The 13,882-nt window shown below is 37.9% G+C and overlaps 1 protein-coding gene across 3 annotated transcripts in view; it reads left to right on the top strand.

The window, feature by feature from the left end:
* DCTN1-p150 (dynactin subunit 1) overlaps window positions 1-13,882 on the top strand; it is a 684,595-nt gene that overhangs the window by 332,488 nt on the left and 338,225 nt on the right. For all 3 annotated transcript variants that reach the window (XM_067155601.2, XM_067155604.2, XM_067155600.2), the window contains one exon: window positions 677-809. In XM_067155601.2, the coding sequence (XP_067011702.2) occupies window positions 677-809 (133 nt within the window). The remainder of the gene's footprint in view (window positions 1-676; window positions 810-13,882) is intronic.

Genomic DNA, 13,882 nt, shown 5'->3' with positions numbered 1-13,882 from the left:
AGGCAAATGCTTTACCTTAATTGCTGCAGCCTTCCCACTCCTAGCCCTTTCCCGTCCCACCGTCACTGTACAACCTATCTGTGTCGGTGGGACGTAAAGCCAATTGTAAAAATAAAAAAAAAGAATGTTTGTTCCTTTCCATTACTATCATGAATATCAGTGAAGAAAGTTATTCTGAAATCCACCAAGCATCATCTTTTCTCGAGGTTAGGACCAACTACAGCAAACATTAATGTCTTGATATTTGCAGCAAATTTCCTGAAACCTGTTTACTCAAGGAAGTTGGCTGTACAATACAGGTTTTTTATACTTTGCCATTTACAAACCAGGCAAATTGTAGATCTGTTTCTTAAGACCTCTACCCCAGCATTGATATAAATCTCCTTGTGTTCACACAATATTAAAAAGCTAGTAAATCAGCACTACTGGTTAACTATAAGGTTCTCTGTTTGTGAAATTTGCCATTTGACCTGATTGCCTTCATTCATCTAACTTCTTTGGTAATTGGCAAGTGGTTTTTGCATTTCTCTTCCATGTAAGAGCAACTTGCTGCTTATTATTAAGCAAACTTTCCTTAAAACGATGAATTTGACATTCTAAAACTTGTTTGCCGTATATCTCGTAAGTAGAGTGTGTTCATCTCAAGTTTGTCTTCATCTTGTCTATCATTTTTCAGAAAATGTTTGAGGAGACCAAAGCCCATACAAAAGCAATAGACCTGGAGCTACGGCGTATTGATGTGCAGCAGTCAAACCAGCATGTGCAGTACTTGGCAGCCTACATGCCAGATACGTTCATGAGTCGTGGCGGTAAGTCACAACTAACGTCTCTTTGTTTCTATCTTCTTTGCCAGCCTTCCTCTTACCGGAATACCCTCGGTCCGATTCTTGGTCAGCCCAGGGAGATTTGCCTGGTTAGACCATCCAGACTAATTAAGGAGCTATCCGAGTAGATAGCAGCCTTGGTATGGAAACCTAAACATAATGGGCGAAAGGATTTGTAATCAATTAGAAATAGGAAAGGATTTCCACCTATCAGTAATTTATTGCACTTATTATGCTACAGTACTGGTTTTGACGCCCTACATAGGGTCATCTTCAGCTGAACAATACATTCACATCTATATCATGAAGCTATGATTAAGATTACATTGTCTAGGGAATGCCATGTGATAATGAACATTTGGTCACATCCAAATGGGGCATGTCGAAATGGGAACTGGCGTGTATGTCACTGTATGTGCGACATGCAATTGTATGTCTATAATGATATGCTTTAGGTCTTAAAATTAGTTTATAAAACACATCTCTACTTAAAACTAACTTATATGTATATAAGATAAATACAATATATGTAGGAACACTTCATGAACATGAACATTTGTGTCTTGCATGTTGTTCAGTTCATCGGTTGACTTCTGTGTTCAAGTCTTATTTACATAGTTGTACACTTGGTTGCTGTTTCTGGAGCTTGATTGATATGATTTGCTTGTAAAATTGTCACGTATGTATAAAAGATTTTGTCTTCATGTATATACATAGAATAAAACACTTTCCAAGTTTTAAAAAGAGTGCCAGACGTATGGATAGAATTAGGCTAAAATATGTATATTCAGCTCTGCTGTCTGTTGAATCTTGTTGCTTTATGTTAAAATTGAATCATGTTCTCCTGTGACGTCCGTAAAATTTGAGTGGCATTGGGTTCAAAGTAGTGGCTCCTTTCCCATTTGTAGCTGTGCAGTGATGTTATATTATTGTTATTGGTGTGGCTGAGTTATGTTTGATATGCGAGTTTGTTGAGTACTCAATAAGTTGTGTTTGATATGTGAGCTTGTTGAGTACAACTCAGCCACACCAATAACAATAATATAACATCTCTGCACAGCTACAAATGGGAAAGGAGCTACTACTTTGAACCCAATGCCACCCAAATTTTACAGACGTCACAGGACAACATGATTCAATTTTAACATAAAGCAACAAGATTCAACACACAGCAGAGCTGAATATACATATTTTAGCCTAATTCTGTCACAGGTGTAGAATATATTGGAAGTGGAATGTCTGTATAGGAAATTTTATTTGTAAACCTTGTTAAGTAGTACTTACTATAAACCTTGTTAAGTAGTACTTACTGTATGATCTGAAGTGTGGTGATATGTTTTATTTGTATTCCATGTAACGACCTAACCTGTACAGTGTAATATTTTGGTAACATATGGTATTTGTAAATAGTAGATTTCAGTTCTATATTTACTGGAACTATTCAGAAAGTTGTTACATGAATTTTTGAACAGGGTGTGTTGAATTTTTGAACAGGGTGTGTTGCCTTTTGTTGGTTATGTATTATAGAAAGTATTTTCTGACTATTCTGGAAATGGAAGATTTGCGATCGTACGTATTCGAAAAAGTATTTTAACATCGCGACTGAAGTAAAATTGTGATTGGTGAATCTGGGTGGCGATAGGCAGGCCCCTGCATTCTGATTGGCTACTCCAAGGCCACGGTTCCCTTTTTATAGAGAACGAGGCAGCATTTCGTGGTCTGTCTGTGGTCTGCGAGCGGTCTGTCTGTCAGTCTTCGATCTCCTGACCGTCCGAAGTTTTGATGCCGTCAGCGACGCCTCACTACCGGGATGGGCCATTTAGGGGTAAGCTTTCTTGATTTCTGTTCCACCTTAAACTTCCTGTAATGTTCACTTGCTTTTTCATATAGGAGTATGCCCTAACCTCACCTAGATTCGCCACTCAAGTATTTCTGATGCCTTAGCTTTTCAGCTGGGCTTGCCTGTTTGTTTTTTGAGGCATTCCCCGTTCCTTGTTTCGCTAAACATGTAAATTGTAGTTTTGTATATTTACCTTGGTGTTTTCCCTCTAGTAGTTCCGTGTCACTTGATGTACGCCAGAGTTTTTGAAAAGCACGTTTAACTTCACTGTAAATTGTAATAGCGTATAACGTTTCTTCTTACCTACTAAATTGCATTGTACAACTGGGTTTGTAACTAGATGTATAGTTTGTTTGAATCTTTGAACTTGTACGAAGCTATCATCAAGGAACGCCTAAGTTATGTGTATCACAGAAACATGTAATTTGTAGTTTACAAGTTGTGTGCCGGTACCTTCCGCATGACTGAATTTGCTGTTAATAAACTTAACCATGATAGGTTAATATTGTGTTTGGTCCGTATTGACTGGTCTAAATGTACAATATAACTATTTATAATAGTTTATTTAAATCCGCCTTGATCAATACACTCATTAAATGAAAGAAACATTATTTATTAAACCATACATGTTTCGGGAAATCTCAAAGGGAATGGTTGAGATTTCCCGAAACATGTATGGTTTAATAAATAATATTTCTTTCATTTAATGAGTGTATTGATCAAGGCGGATTTAAATAAACTATTATAAATAGTTATATTGTACATTTTGACTGAATTTGTTCGGAATTCATTTGTGAAGTCCATTTGTAAATAGTATTTTTGAAAATTAAGGATCACAGTCGATTATGTCGGAAACTGCAGCCTAAGCCATCTCCATGCCCTTGGTAGGTTCCCAGCTCCTTCCTACCTTCCTGGTTTATTGTCATCTAGTTGGCCCTACGGATATTTACTAATGTTGTTATCGGCGGAGCTCTGCGTAGTTTCAGCCCATGTTTCACTGAGTGTATAGTGGTTTTTGGTACTGTGTAATTGCACTTTCCTTTCCTCCCTTTCTGTGTTTAGTGTAGCCGCTAAAGTAATGGTTACAAATTCTATCCATACGTCTGGCACTCTTTTTAAAACTTGGAAAGTGTTTTATTCTATGTATATACATGAAGACAAAATCTTTTATACATACGTGACAATTTTACAAGCAAATCATATCATTCAAGCTCCAGAAACAGCAACCAAGTGTACAACTATGTAAATAAGACTTGAACACAGAAGTCAACCAATGAACTGAACAACACGCAAGACACAAATGAATGGTTGAAAAGCATAACGGTATAAGTAGCATTTTGGTCATTCAGAGAAAAAGGCATTTAAACATCTTAACACTTGTATAAAGCATGGTATTTGTAGTTATACCACCTATCACTAGAGCGCAGAATATTACCGCTATCACTTGTATCGCTTTGCTGGTGAAAAGAAACATCCTTCCAGAGTTACATCCTGCACTTAACTCATTTTTTAAAATGTCACTTATACCGTTATGGTTTTCATCCATTCAAATGTTCATGTGCATGAAGTGTTCCTACATATATTGTATTTATCTTATATACATATAAGTTAGTTTTAAGTAGAGATGTGTTTTATAAACTAATTTTAAGACCTAAAGCATATCATTATAGACATACAATTGCATGTCGCACATACAGTGACATACACGCCAGTTCCCGTTTCGACATGCCCCATTTGGATGTGACCAAATGTTTATTATCACATGGCATTCCCTAGACAATGTAATCTTAATCATAGCTTCATGATATAGATGTGAATGTATTGTTCAGCTGAAGATGACCCTATGTAGGGCATCAAAACCAGTACTGTAGCATAATAAGTGCAATAAATAAGTATAAGTAAGAAATCCTTTCCTATTTGTAATTGTGTAGTTATTCAATACGGATATGGATATGATTATATTACGAGGGTTCAGGCTGAGTGGCAGTTGTGTGGTTGGTTTTGTACTCTGTCAATGGGCTTTGATCATGATGGGTATCATCTATGTCAAGTGTTCCTTGGCATCAAGCAGAACTACAATGTGAAGTGTCAGAGGGGAGAGGATTTAGATACTTCTTGGGTCTTGTCTGGGACATAAGCACGATTGGATGTGGTGTCACATGCCAGTCCGATTGTAATTGTTACCTTGTCACAGACTACATTAAGTAAAGACAATACATAATAATACAGTAAAATAATGATGAGAATGAAGCGAAATAAGTTGCAAGCATCGTAAGCTTCAGAGATGTAAGTTGCTAAAAGTGAAAACAATCAGGTAAACCAACATGACAGCTAATGGAGTACATCGGAAGGCGGCTAGGATCCCTAACAGGGTGAATGATTACTTCACGTTATGGGAAAAGAAAAGTGAATTGGGGTCATCCTTTAAAATCAACCTTTACTAAACAAATAAGGATCAGAATAACATGAACACGTGCGAAATTGACATATTAAAAAAAACATCGAAGTACTTACATTTTCAATTAATGTAGATTGGCTGGCATGTGTTACCAACAAAAATGATTGAAAATACCTTTTAAAACCAGATAACATAGCGAATCGAAATCAGATAAAATTGTTCCAAAAACCATGAGGTTCACACCAATAACATTTAGATCAACGTCAATTATATATTACATCCGCTACATGTCTACCTTGCTTTCTTCTTGAAGGAATATTTAAATACAAGCATATCTCCTCACAAAAGTGTACGTGACAGTCAGTTATCGGAATTACAGATGATGACCATTTGAGATTACATTAAAGAAAATGAAATCAACATGAAAATTACACAGTTTACCAAAGGCTAATTTCCTATAACAAATGAAATTAAGAAAGGGGCATGTTGAAACATTTACTAAGAGATGGATACTGTAGTTTCAAGAAATAAAAAAATGAATGTAGAGGCCAAATTAAGTTGCTGCCTTTTCTAAAACACTTCAGTAAAAGGCGCATATCTTCAACTGAAACTGAATTACCGGAGGCAACCCCATGGGAAATTAAAACTTTACATATTACTTATAAGACCTTAAACTAACATTACATTTACATTTAATTAGAATATTCAAAATAAGAAAGGAAATTGCCTCCAAAACAAAATAATGATATTTAGCTGTAGAGCTAAATCACTTCGACGAACGTATTGGCAAATGCCAACATCTGGGGTAAACTCCTAAAAGGGAAAAGATGATATAGAAATTAAATTAAGAACAAGAACATAGTGCTTACCTGGGGGACTGGCATCCCAAGTGGCACGAAAGCAGATGTCCATCCGCCTCCTTAGACGGTCAGAAATCAAAGACGCGGATAAGACCTCCACTCCCGCAGAGGAGCGAAAGGCCGGAAATTGAGAAATTCGCGAATAGGCAATCAGATAAGCCCGCAACCGCTCCAGACATTATCTTCACCAATAGGAAAGCTTGTTATTCTGGTCTATCAGAAAGCCTTTCAAGAATATTCTTTCTGATGACCCAGCTACTTACAGAGAACGGCTAGAAATATACTCCTGAAAATAACATGTGGCAGTACACCCTGCCTCACCTTAAAGTCTACAAATGTTAGTTATCACAAACCATTGGTACAACAACTACAACTACATGAAATTTTAAATACCAAGATTACTTTGAACATAATTCTTGCAATGTTCATTTAGTCAAAAAGTTTTATATATATATATATATATATATATATATAGGCCTAAAAGCGTCATTTTATACAAATAATTTTTAAACAGTTTTTGATGATGTTTACTGCACACAGCGATCCCAACCGGTTTCAGAAATCAAAGATGTACCAAATGGTTTTATTTATTTATTTATTTATTTATTTATTTATTTAGTGCATGACTTACATAAAAATCACAAAACAGTGGAAAATAAACAAAGGTAAGGAAAACAAGTTCATGATGGACACTTTCCAGCAGTTCTTATAAATTACAGTCCAAGTTCTTGAGCCATTCAACTACATCAGGTGTTGCATCAATAAAATCTTGTGTCTCGTCTGGGTAACACCTGATAGGACACTCAAAAGTGATGTGGTATATTGATTGTCATTCCCACAGTCGCAGGAAGCTTATGGTTTTCAACCCCGTTTATATGCCATAGGCAGCATAGCATTCACGATTAGTGCGTATCCGGTTCAGTGGGGCCCACAACTGACGCGGTAGCTGGAATTCCGGGGGTCTTTTGTTATGCTGTTTGACTTGTTGCGATTGTGGTGGCACCTTGATGGACCATTCTTCATACCACATATGTTGTAGTCTGAACTAATAAGACCAGTTGTGTTGTACTGACGTAGTTTAGTAATGTTTTATTTTACATGGACTTCAGGAAAAATTCTTAAAACTAATATCCTACATGTAAAAAAAAATAAAAGGTAGTGTATAAAATTTAACAACATTTGAAAAATAAAATGATTACGATTTATAACTGATCTTCTAGCAGAATAGTTGGTCGTTATTGTTGCACAAAATGTGTCCAAAGTGATTCTTTGAAAGTGCGAATAATGCTGATACTTTCAGAAAGGAGGTTCCACTCTAGCAGGTAATTACTGTGATTGGCAGTTCCATGGCTAGGTACAGCAAGGATGCAACTTATATCCGCGTAAACATATTCTTGAGCAGTTTACATTTTGACACTCACAATGCTTTGTGAATATGTTTCATATGACTTAGTAGCCCAGTCTTGGTAGGAAACATACATCCACACAGATCACATGGAATGGCTGAGCTTGACGGAGCTTCTGTGCTTGTCTTCTTCAGACACCTTAACTGATGTACAAACAGTGTACGATTCTCAGCAAGCATATCCCAGGATTGAATGTTATATAGTATGCATTAGCTGATCCTTGAAATGCCTCAAAGAAGTTGACAAGGAAGCCTCGTTTCATTTGTGCAACGGACATGCCCTGTCCATCCGAGACGGTGGTCAGTGATGGTAGCCTCAATGCTTATAGCATGCGCTTTCTCAAGAACTGCAAGGTTGGTGACACGGTCCTCCCATTTAATGTTCAAGATGCATCGGAGTTTTGCAGATGGAAGCGCTCTAGCTTTTTGATATCCTGATGGTAGAGGGTCCATGAGAACAACACACCTGCCACTGCTATGAATGCAGTGTTACAGTTTCATTACTCTCTGTAATTTGTACAATAAACACTGTTTATAGTTGAATTTCCCATCCTATTCAGCCATTGTAATCATCTCCCCTTTTCTAGCTATGGATTGGTTGGGGCAATTGTGGTTCCTCCCCATTTTCTTCACCCATTCCACCACTGTGCACCTCAGTCTTACTTGTCTTTGGCCTCTCTTCTTCTTCCTCTGTTTTGGCATTTAAAACAAAATCATTTTTACATATCCAATCCAAACTAAATTCGCTTTTCTCTATTTTATGCTGGGCGGAGTAACTCGGACAGTATACCGCTGTCCGTGTGACCTCAAGTATGTCAGCCTTGTTACTGGCACCTTTGAGTTTCTGAAAGACATAAAAGTAGTTAGTAGGATGTAAAATCAATACCATTATCATCTCTATTTACGTTATCCATTCTAATTTCTTTCTGCATTTCCTCATTCCTTACTTTGTCTCTTCTTGTTTCCTGTGCCGTACTTCTCAAGAAATTAATTGTTGTTGCCTGTATTTGATTGTCAGCCAGGTTTCTTTATGGGTATGTAAACCACTTTTTATTGACATGGTTTCTATTGGCACTTCTTTAGAGTTTCGTGTACTGTGATAGAAACACCATCCGTTTGCTAATATCTTCATTAGTCTCCTCCAATTCCAGCTCTTTGCCTTCAAGTTTCCATTCTTTATTTCACCATGTCTTTCGTTTTTCTGTGCCAATCTTCATTCCACATTCTTCAGTCTTTCCATTCACTAGGCTGTTATCATCAAGATCATCAGCAAGTAACATGTTCATTTGTCTTGGTGCTCTCATTATGTGTTCATTATACATTGACTCGTTCCTTGTCCAGTTCCTCTCTCTGTCAGAAAATAAACTTCAAGCATAGCAGTTTGTATTGAGCAGTAGAGCCCGTTGAGACAGATCACTGAAAAGCACTGGAAGTTGGTGGCAAACTAAAGGCTGTTTACCACACTAACCATGTACAGAGGGTGGCCAAATTATTTTTACACCTCACAAGTCCTTATTTACATAAAATGAAATAATTGATTAACCGTTTGGATGCCGACCCATAATAGGGCATCATATGCATAGAATGCCAAGCATGTTTCAATGGATTTTCCATTACTGTATAAAATTTGTTATTTACGTCTCATTTTAAAAGATATGGAGGTAAAATTGGGTATGTGAGATTGATATACTCCAAGGAATATAAACATGTGATTTGCACTTCAAAAAACAAAATTTTGTGGAATATTGTGCACAAAAATAATATTATTTTTTATTTAAAGAAAGGAAGAACATAATTTAAAATTAATTAGCACATTTTACACTAAATCCAAAGTGACTAAGTGAAGATATTTCATCTTAACTTTTATCTGGGATGATTTATACCAATTTATATTGTTAATTTAGGTCTATTTACCAATTTATAAACTAATTTCCAAAAACATTGAACATGTGGAGAGAAAGACACCAACATTGTAACCTGTCAACGATGGATATTTTATGAATTTTGGGAGAGTAATAGTAATCATTTGAGAGAACTGTGTCTAATAGCAGTATTTGTTACTACAGAACAGTTCAGAAGATCAGAACAACATACAAAATCAACTAATAGTGTCAGGAATGAAAGTGTAAAGAACAGATTCAATATTCTATGGGTGGAGCATCAGAATGAGGTAGGCCTACATGTTTTGGCCCTGGGATTTGATAAAAATGGTGGAGATGGACAACATTACTTTCAGGGAATATGTATTCAGTCCAATAATCATCTAATTCACTGTCACTGACATTTTCATTAGCACTGTCACTATAACTCTTTGACGTTGCACGAAATGTTGTAAGCCCATTAGCCAACGGCACGGCTTCATCATCCCTGGTGCGCTGTCTGAAGACCCCAAAAACATCATAATCATCACTTTCGCTAAAATTAGAGTCGCTTACATCTTCAAAGCACCCCAAAAGTTCCTCAATTTCTTCTCCCGAATTAGGCCTAAGTGACGACATGCTTTGTGATAAATATACTATTTACAACTTGACTACGACCTAAATAAATTGCTGAGTAACTATAAATACAGTAGAAATAATAATAAACTTGATGTATTACGATAAGTAACTCAAATGCGTCAATTAGAACGTAAAATTATTGAAAACAAATCACAACACGCGGCCATAAACAAACAAGGAGGCTGCCACATTGGATCATAGACGTCAAGCGCTCACAGATCATACACTCAAAATTGATGAGTAATCTATCAAAAATGAAGCTATGTCAGTGCCATCTAATGACATCAGAAGGAATTATAGACATTCTACCTTCTTCCTACTTGATTTGTGGTGCAATCTAGCGCCTTACTGCATAACTACACCACTTATACGAGGGTGCCGATCGAATCAGCATCCTGGCATTTTTCGTACAGAATGTAAGTGCCGATGCATCGGCACCTTGGCACTGTAAGAGTTAATCTCACACAGTGATCAGTACTTTGGCTTTGTGTTTGATAAGAGAGTCATACCAAATTTACACAGATTGTTCTTATTTCTGGGCCGCAGTGCCAGTCCTTCCATTAAGGCTTGCTTTTCTTCAGTTCTCCAGCTCCATGGCTAAATGGTTAGCATGCTGGCCTTAGGTCATAGGGGTCCCGGGTTTGATTCCTGGCAGGGTCGGGAATTTTAACCATCATTGGTTAATTTCACTGGCACGGGGGCTGGGTGTATATGTTGTCTTCATCATAATTTCATCGTCATCATGATGCTCAGGTCGCCTACGGGCGTCAAATCAAAAGACCTGCACCTGGCAAGCCAAACATGTCCTCGGACACTCCCGGCACTAAAAGCCATACGCCATTCCATTTCTTCACTTTCATCTTAGTTATAGCCCCGATATTTCCAATAGGTGAGTTCCCTGGCCAGGGAAGTACACTAACCCCCTTCTCAGCCAAATACTTCAATATTGACAGTGAGTTTCATCCTGCATCATGACAAATTCCCCATTTGAAAACCAGCCATTTGCTTTTGGCAGAAGGTACTATCACAATGATTTGTTGAACACATTCATTGTTAAATTCCTTGTTTGATCTCCTCCTGATGTATTGGGATCATTCATCTGTAAAGAGCATCTGTCACATTCAAAGACACTCAGAGACAGCAGGAAACAGTTCCATACATAAGAGTAAAATTAACTTCCAAAAATTCTTCATATGTGACATTTTACTCAAGCAGGCCTCCTTAGGGTATTAATCGTGGCAGGCACGAACGATGATGCTCTGTCACTTATCAAAGACAGCACATTACTACTAACTGTTGAAAAGCTGTGCACATAAAACATGTCAGGGTTGTGAGCCTGTTTCATGACAGCACACAAGTTACATTCAGTTGGTATTATCTGTGTTACACTGAAAAATGTCCTTTGTTTTGTGGTGTTTTACTGACAGAGAGTTAAGGTAATATGAGGTAAAAGTACTTTGTGTCCCAGACCTTCACTGAAGTAGTACTGCTTTTTCTACTTGATTTACATTGTGTGGAATCAGACAAATCTTACATTGACAGTGGGATAGGAAAGAGATCCCCATTAACTTGGTTGTTCACGACATCACCAGGAAGATTTCCTTTTATGTTGAGAAGATTTTCAAAATAGCCCCTCTATTTGTCCAGTGATTCCCTGGGATCTATTTTGAGTTCACCTGAATTACCCAAAGCATTATTCATTTCCTTTTTACCTCCAGAAACGTTTTCCTGCTGCTTGACCTAGCCTTTCCAGGTTATTACCAAAATCTTCCCACAACTTCTTTTTGGATTCAACAACTATTTGCTTCACTCTGTTTCTTTCATGTACGTACAGTTCCCTGTCTGCATCAACCTTGTTTAGAGCCAGTTCTGATACGCCTTCTTTTTATGTTTACAAGCTGCTCTCGGTTCATCATTCCACCAAGATGTTCGACTTTTCCCATCTTTACACAGAGTTGTTCCTAGGCATTCCCTTGCTGTTTCTACTACAGCATCTCTGTATGTCACCCATTCTCTTTCCATGTCCTGAACCTACCGGGCGAGTTGGCCGTGCGCGTAGAGGCGCGCGGCTGTGAGCTTGCATCCGGGAGATAGTAGGTTCGAATCCCACTATCGGCAGCCCTGAAGATGGTTTTCCGTGGTTTCCCATTTTCATACCAGGCAAATGCTGGGGCTGTACCTTAATTAAGGCCACGGCCGCTTCCTTCCAACTCCTAGGCCTTTCCTATCCCATCTAAGACCTATCTGTGTCGGTGCGACGTAAAGCCCCTAGTAAAAAAAAAAAAAAAAAAAATGTCCTGAACCTGCTTACTGTTTGAAACTTCTTACTAATCATATCCAAGTACTTCTGTCTAATTTCCTCATCCTGGAGATTTTCTACCCATATTCCTTTGCAGACAGATTTCATATTCTCTATCCTAGGCTCAGAGATACTTAGTTCACTACAGATCAGATAGTGGTTTGTTTCATTGAAAAATCCCGGGAAAACCCGTACATTTCTAACAATTTTCCTGAATTCAAAGTCGGTTAATACATAGTCTATGCTTGTAGAATGTATTCTTAACTGCTAAACCCATACTTAGCTTCCATATTTTCCCCACATTTACCAATCACCCTGTCATATCCTCATTTCTGTTTCCAGCTCTCGCATTGAAATCGCTTAGTAGCACTATACTATCCTTGCTCTTGACCCTGGCTATGATGTCACTCAATGCTTCATAAAACTTGTCAACTTCATCCTCATCTGCACCCTCACATGGTGAATACACGGACACAATTCTAGTCCTAATTCCTCCAACTGCCAAACCTACTCGCATCATTCACTCATTTGCGAGCCTAACAGAAACTATATTGCGTGCAATAGTATTCCTGATAAACAGCCCTACCCCATACTCTGCCCTTCCCTTTCTAACTCCTGTCAAGTACACTTTATAATCTCCTGTCTCTTCTTCTTTATTTCCCCTTACCCGAATTTCGCTTACTCCTAGCACATCCAATGCATCCTCTGTGCTGACTCAGACAGTTCTTTCTTTCTTTCTTTCTTTCTTTCTTTCATAAGCCCCATTAATATTGATAGCTCCCCGTCAAATTCCATTTTGTTCGCCAAGTTGTTTCCAAGGAGTCCCTCGCGTGTAAAATGAAAGTGGGACTCCGTTACTCCCATAGGTCCGAGGCTTGCTTAAAATGTTCTGAGCTCGGTAAATTCGTGAAGCAGGATGCTACCCTACTTACACATCGTCCAAGTGACGATCTCTCCTCTAACGGGTTCGGGACCACCGGCAGATTGTATAGCCCCAGCCACCTGAGCACAAGGAGGGCCATGATTCAGAATATGTCGAGATGCCCACTTCCATACCGTAGCAACTGGTATCCAGACCTCCAGGACCACTTAGCTGTTGCCCTGGTTCACGAACTAGAACATGACTACAGTAACCCACACCATGAACCGTCAAAACATCTTTGAATCTGAAATTCGGAACTTGTCTTAATGAAATCCTGGTTTGTCACCATTCCAGCATACACTGCGTTGTTCTTTTGTTGGCTCGATTCCAAACGGCTGTCAGTCCGCTGTCTCTCCCCCCCACTCTGGTCACATGCTGGACCCTTTGTGTGGTCATTGTTGTTGCTATCTTTATTATGTCTTGTATTTTATTCCTTAAAAATTATGTTAGGTGCTTAATGAACATTATTATACTGGTAATTTTATTATTTTTTAATTCTTGTGGTGATAAATGATAGTCTATTTAAAGATCGTCTCGAGTGGCAAAGATGGTGTGTAAATTTCAGACAATTTACTAGATATAGGAATATGCTAGGAATGTAACTTAAAAGTTTTTTCAGTCTGTTAAGTTACATATAAATAAATGTAACTTAAAAGCTTTTTCAGTCTGTTAAGTTACATATAAATATTAGGCCTACCCTGTAATATACACATTAAACAAAGAATGTGTTTTTTACAGGTATGTTAGTGCATTATTTACACTGAACTTTGGAAATCTTAAGTTACATTTAACTGCAATGACACTGGAAAGTGTGGCTTCCTTCTTAACAGAAAGTT

This window comes from Anabrus simplex, chromosome 11 (assembly GCF_040414725.1).
Source record: "Anabrus simplex isolate iqAnaSimp1 chromosome 11, ASM4041472v1, whole genome shotgun sequence".
Classification (NCBI taxonomy): domain Eukaryota; kingdom Metazoa; phylum Arthropoda; class Insecta; order Orthoptera; family Tettigoniidae; genus Anabrus; species Anabrus simplex.
The sequence above is the reverse complement of the archived record's forward strand: the minus strand, read 5'-3'. Positions and strand labels throughout refer to the sequence as shown.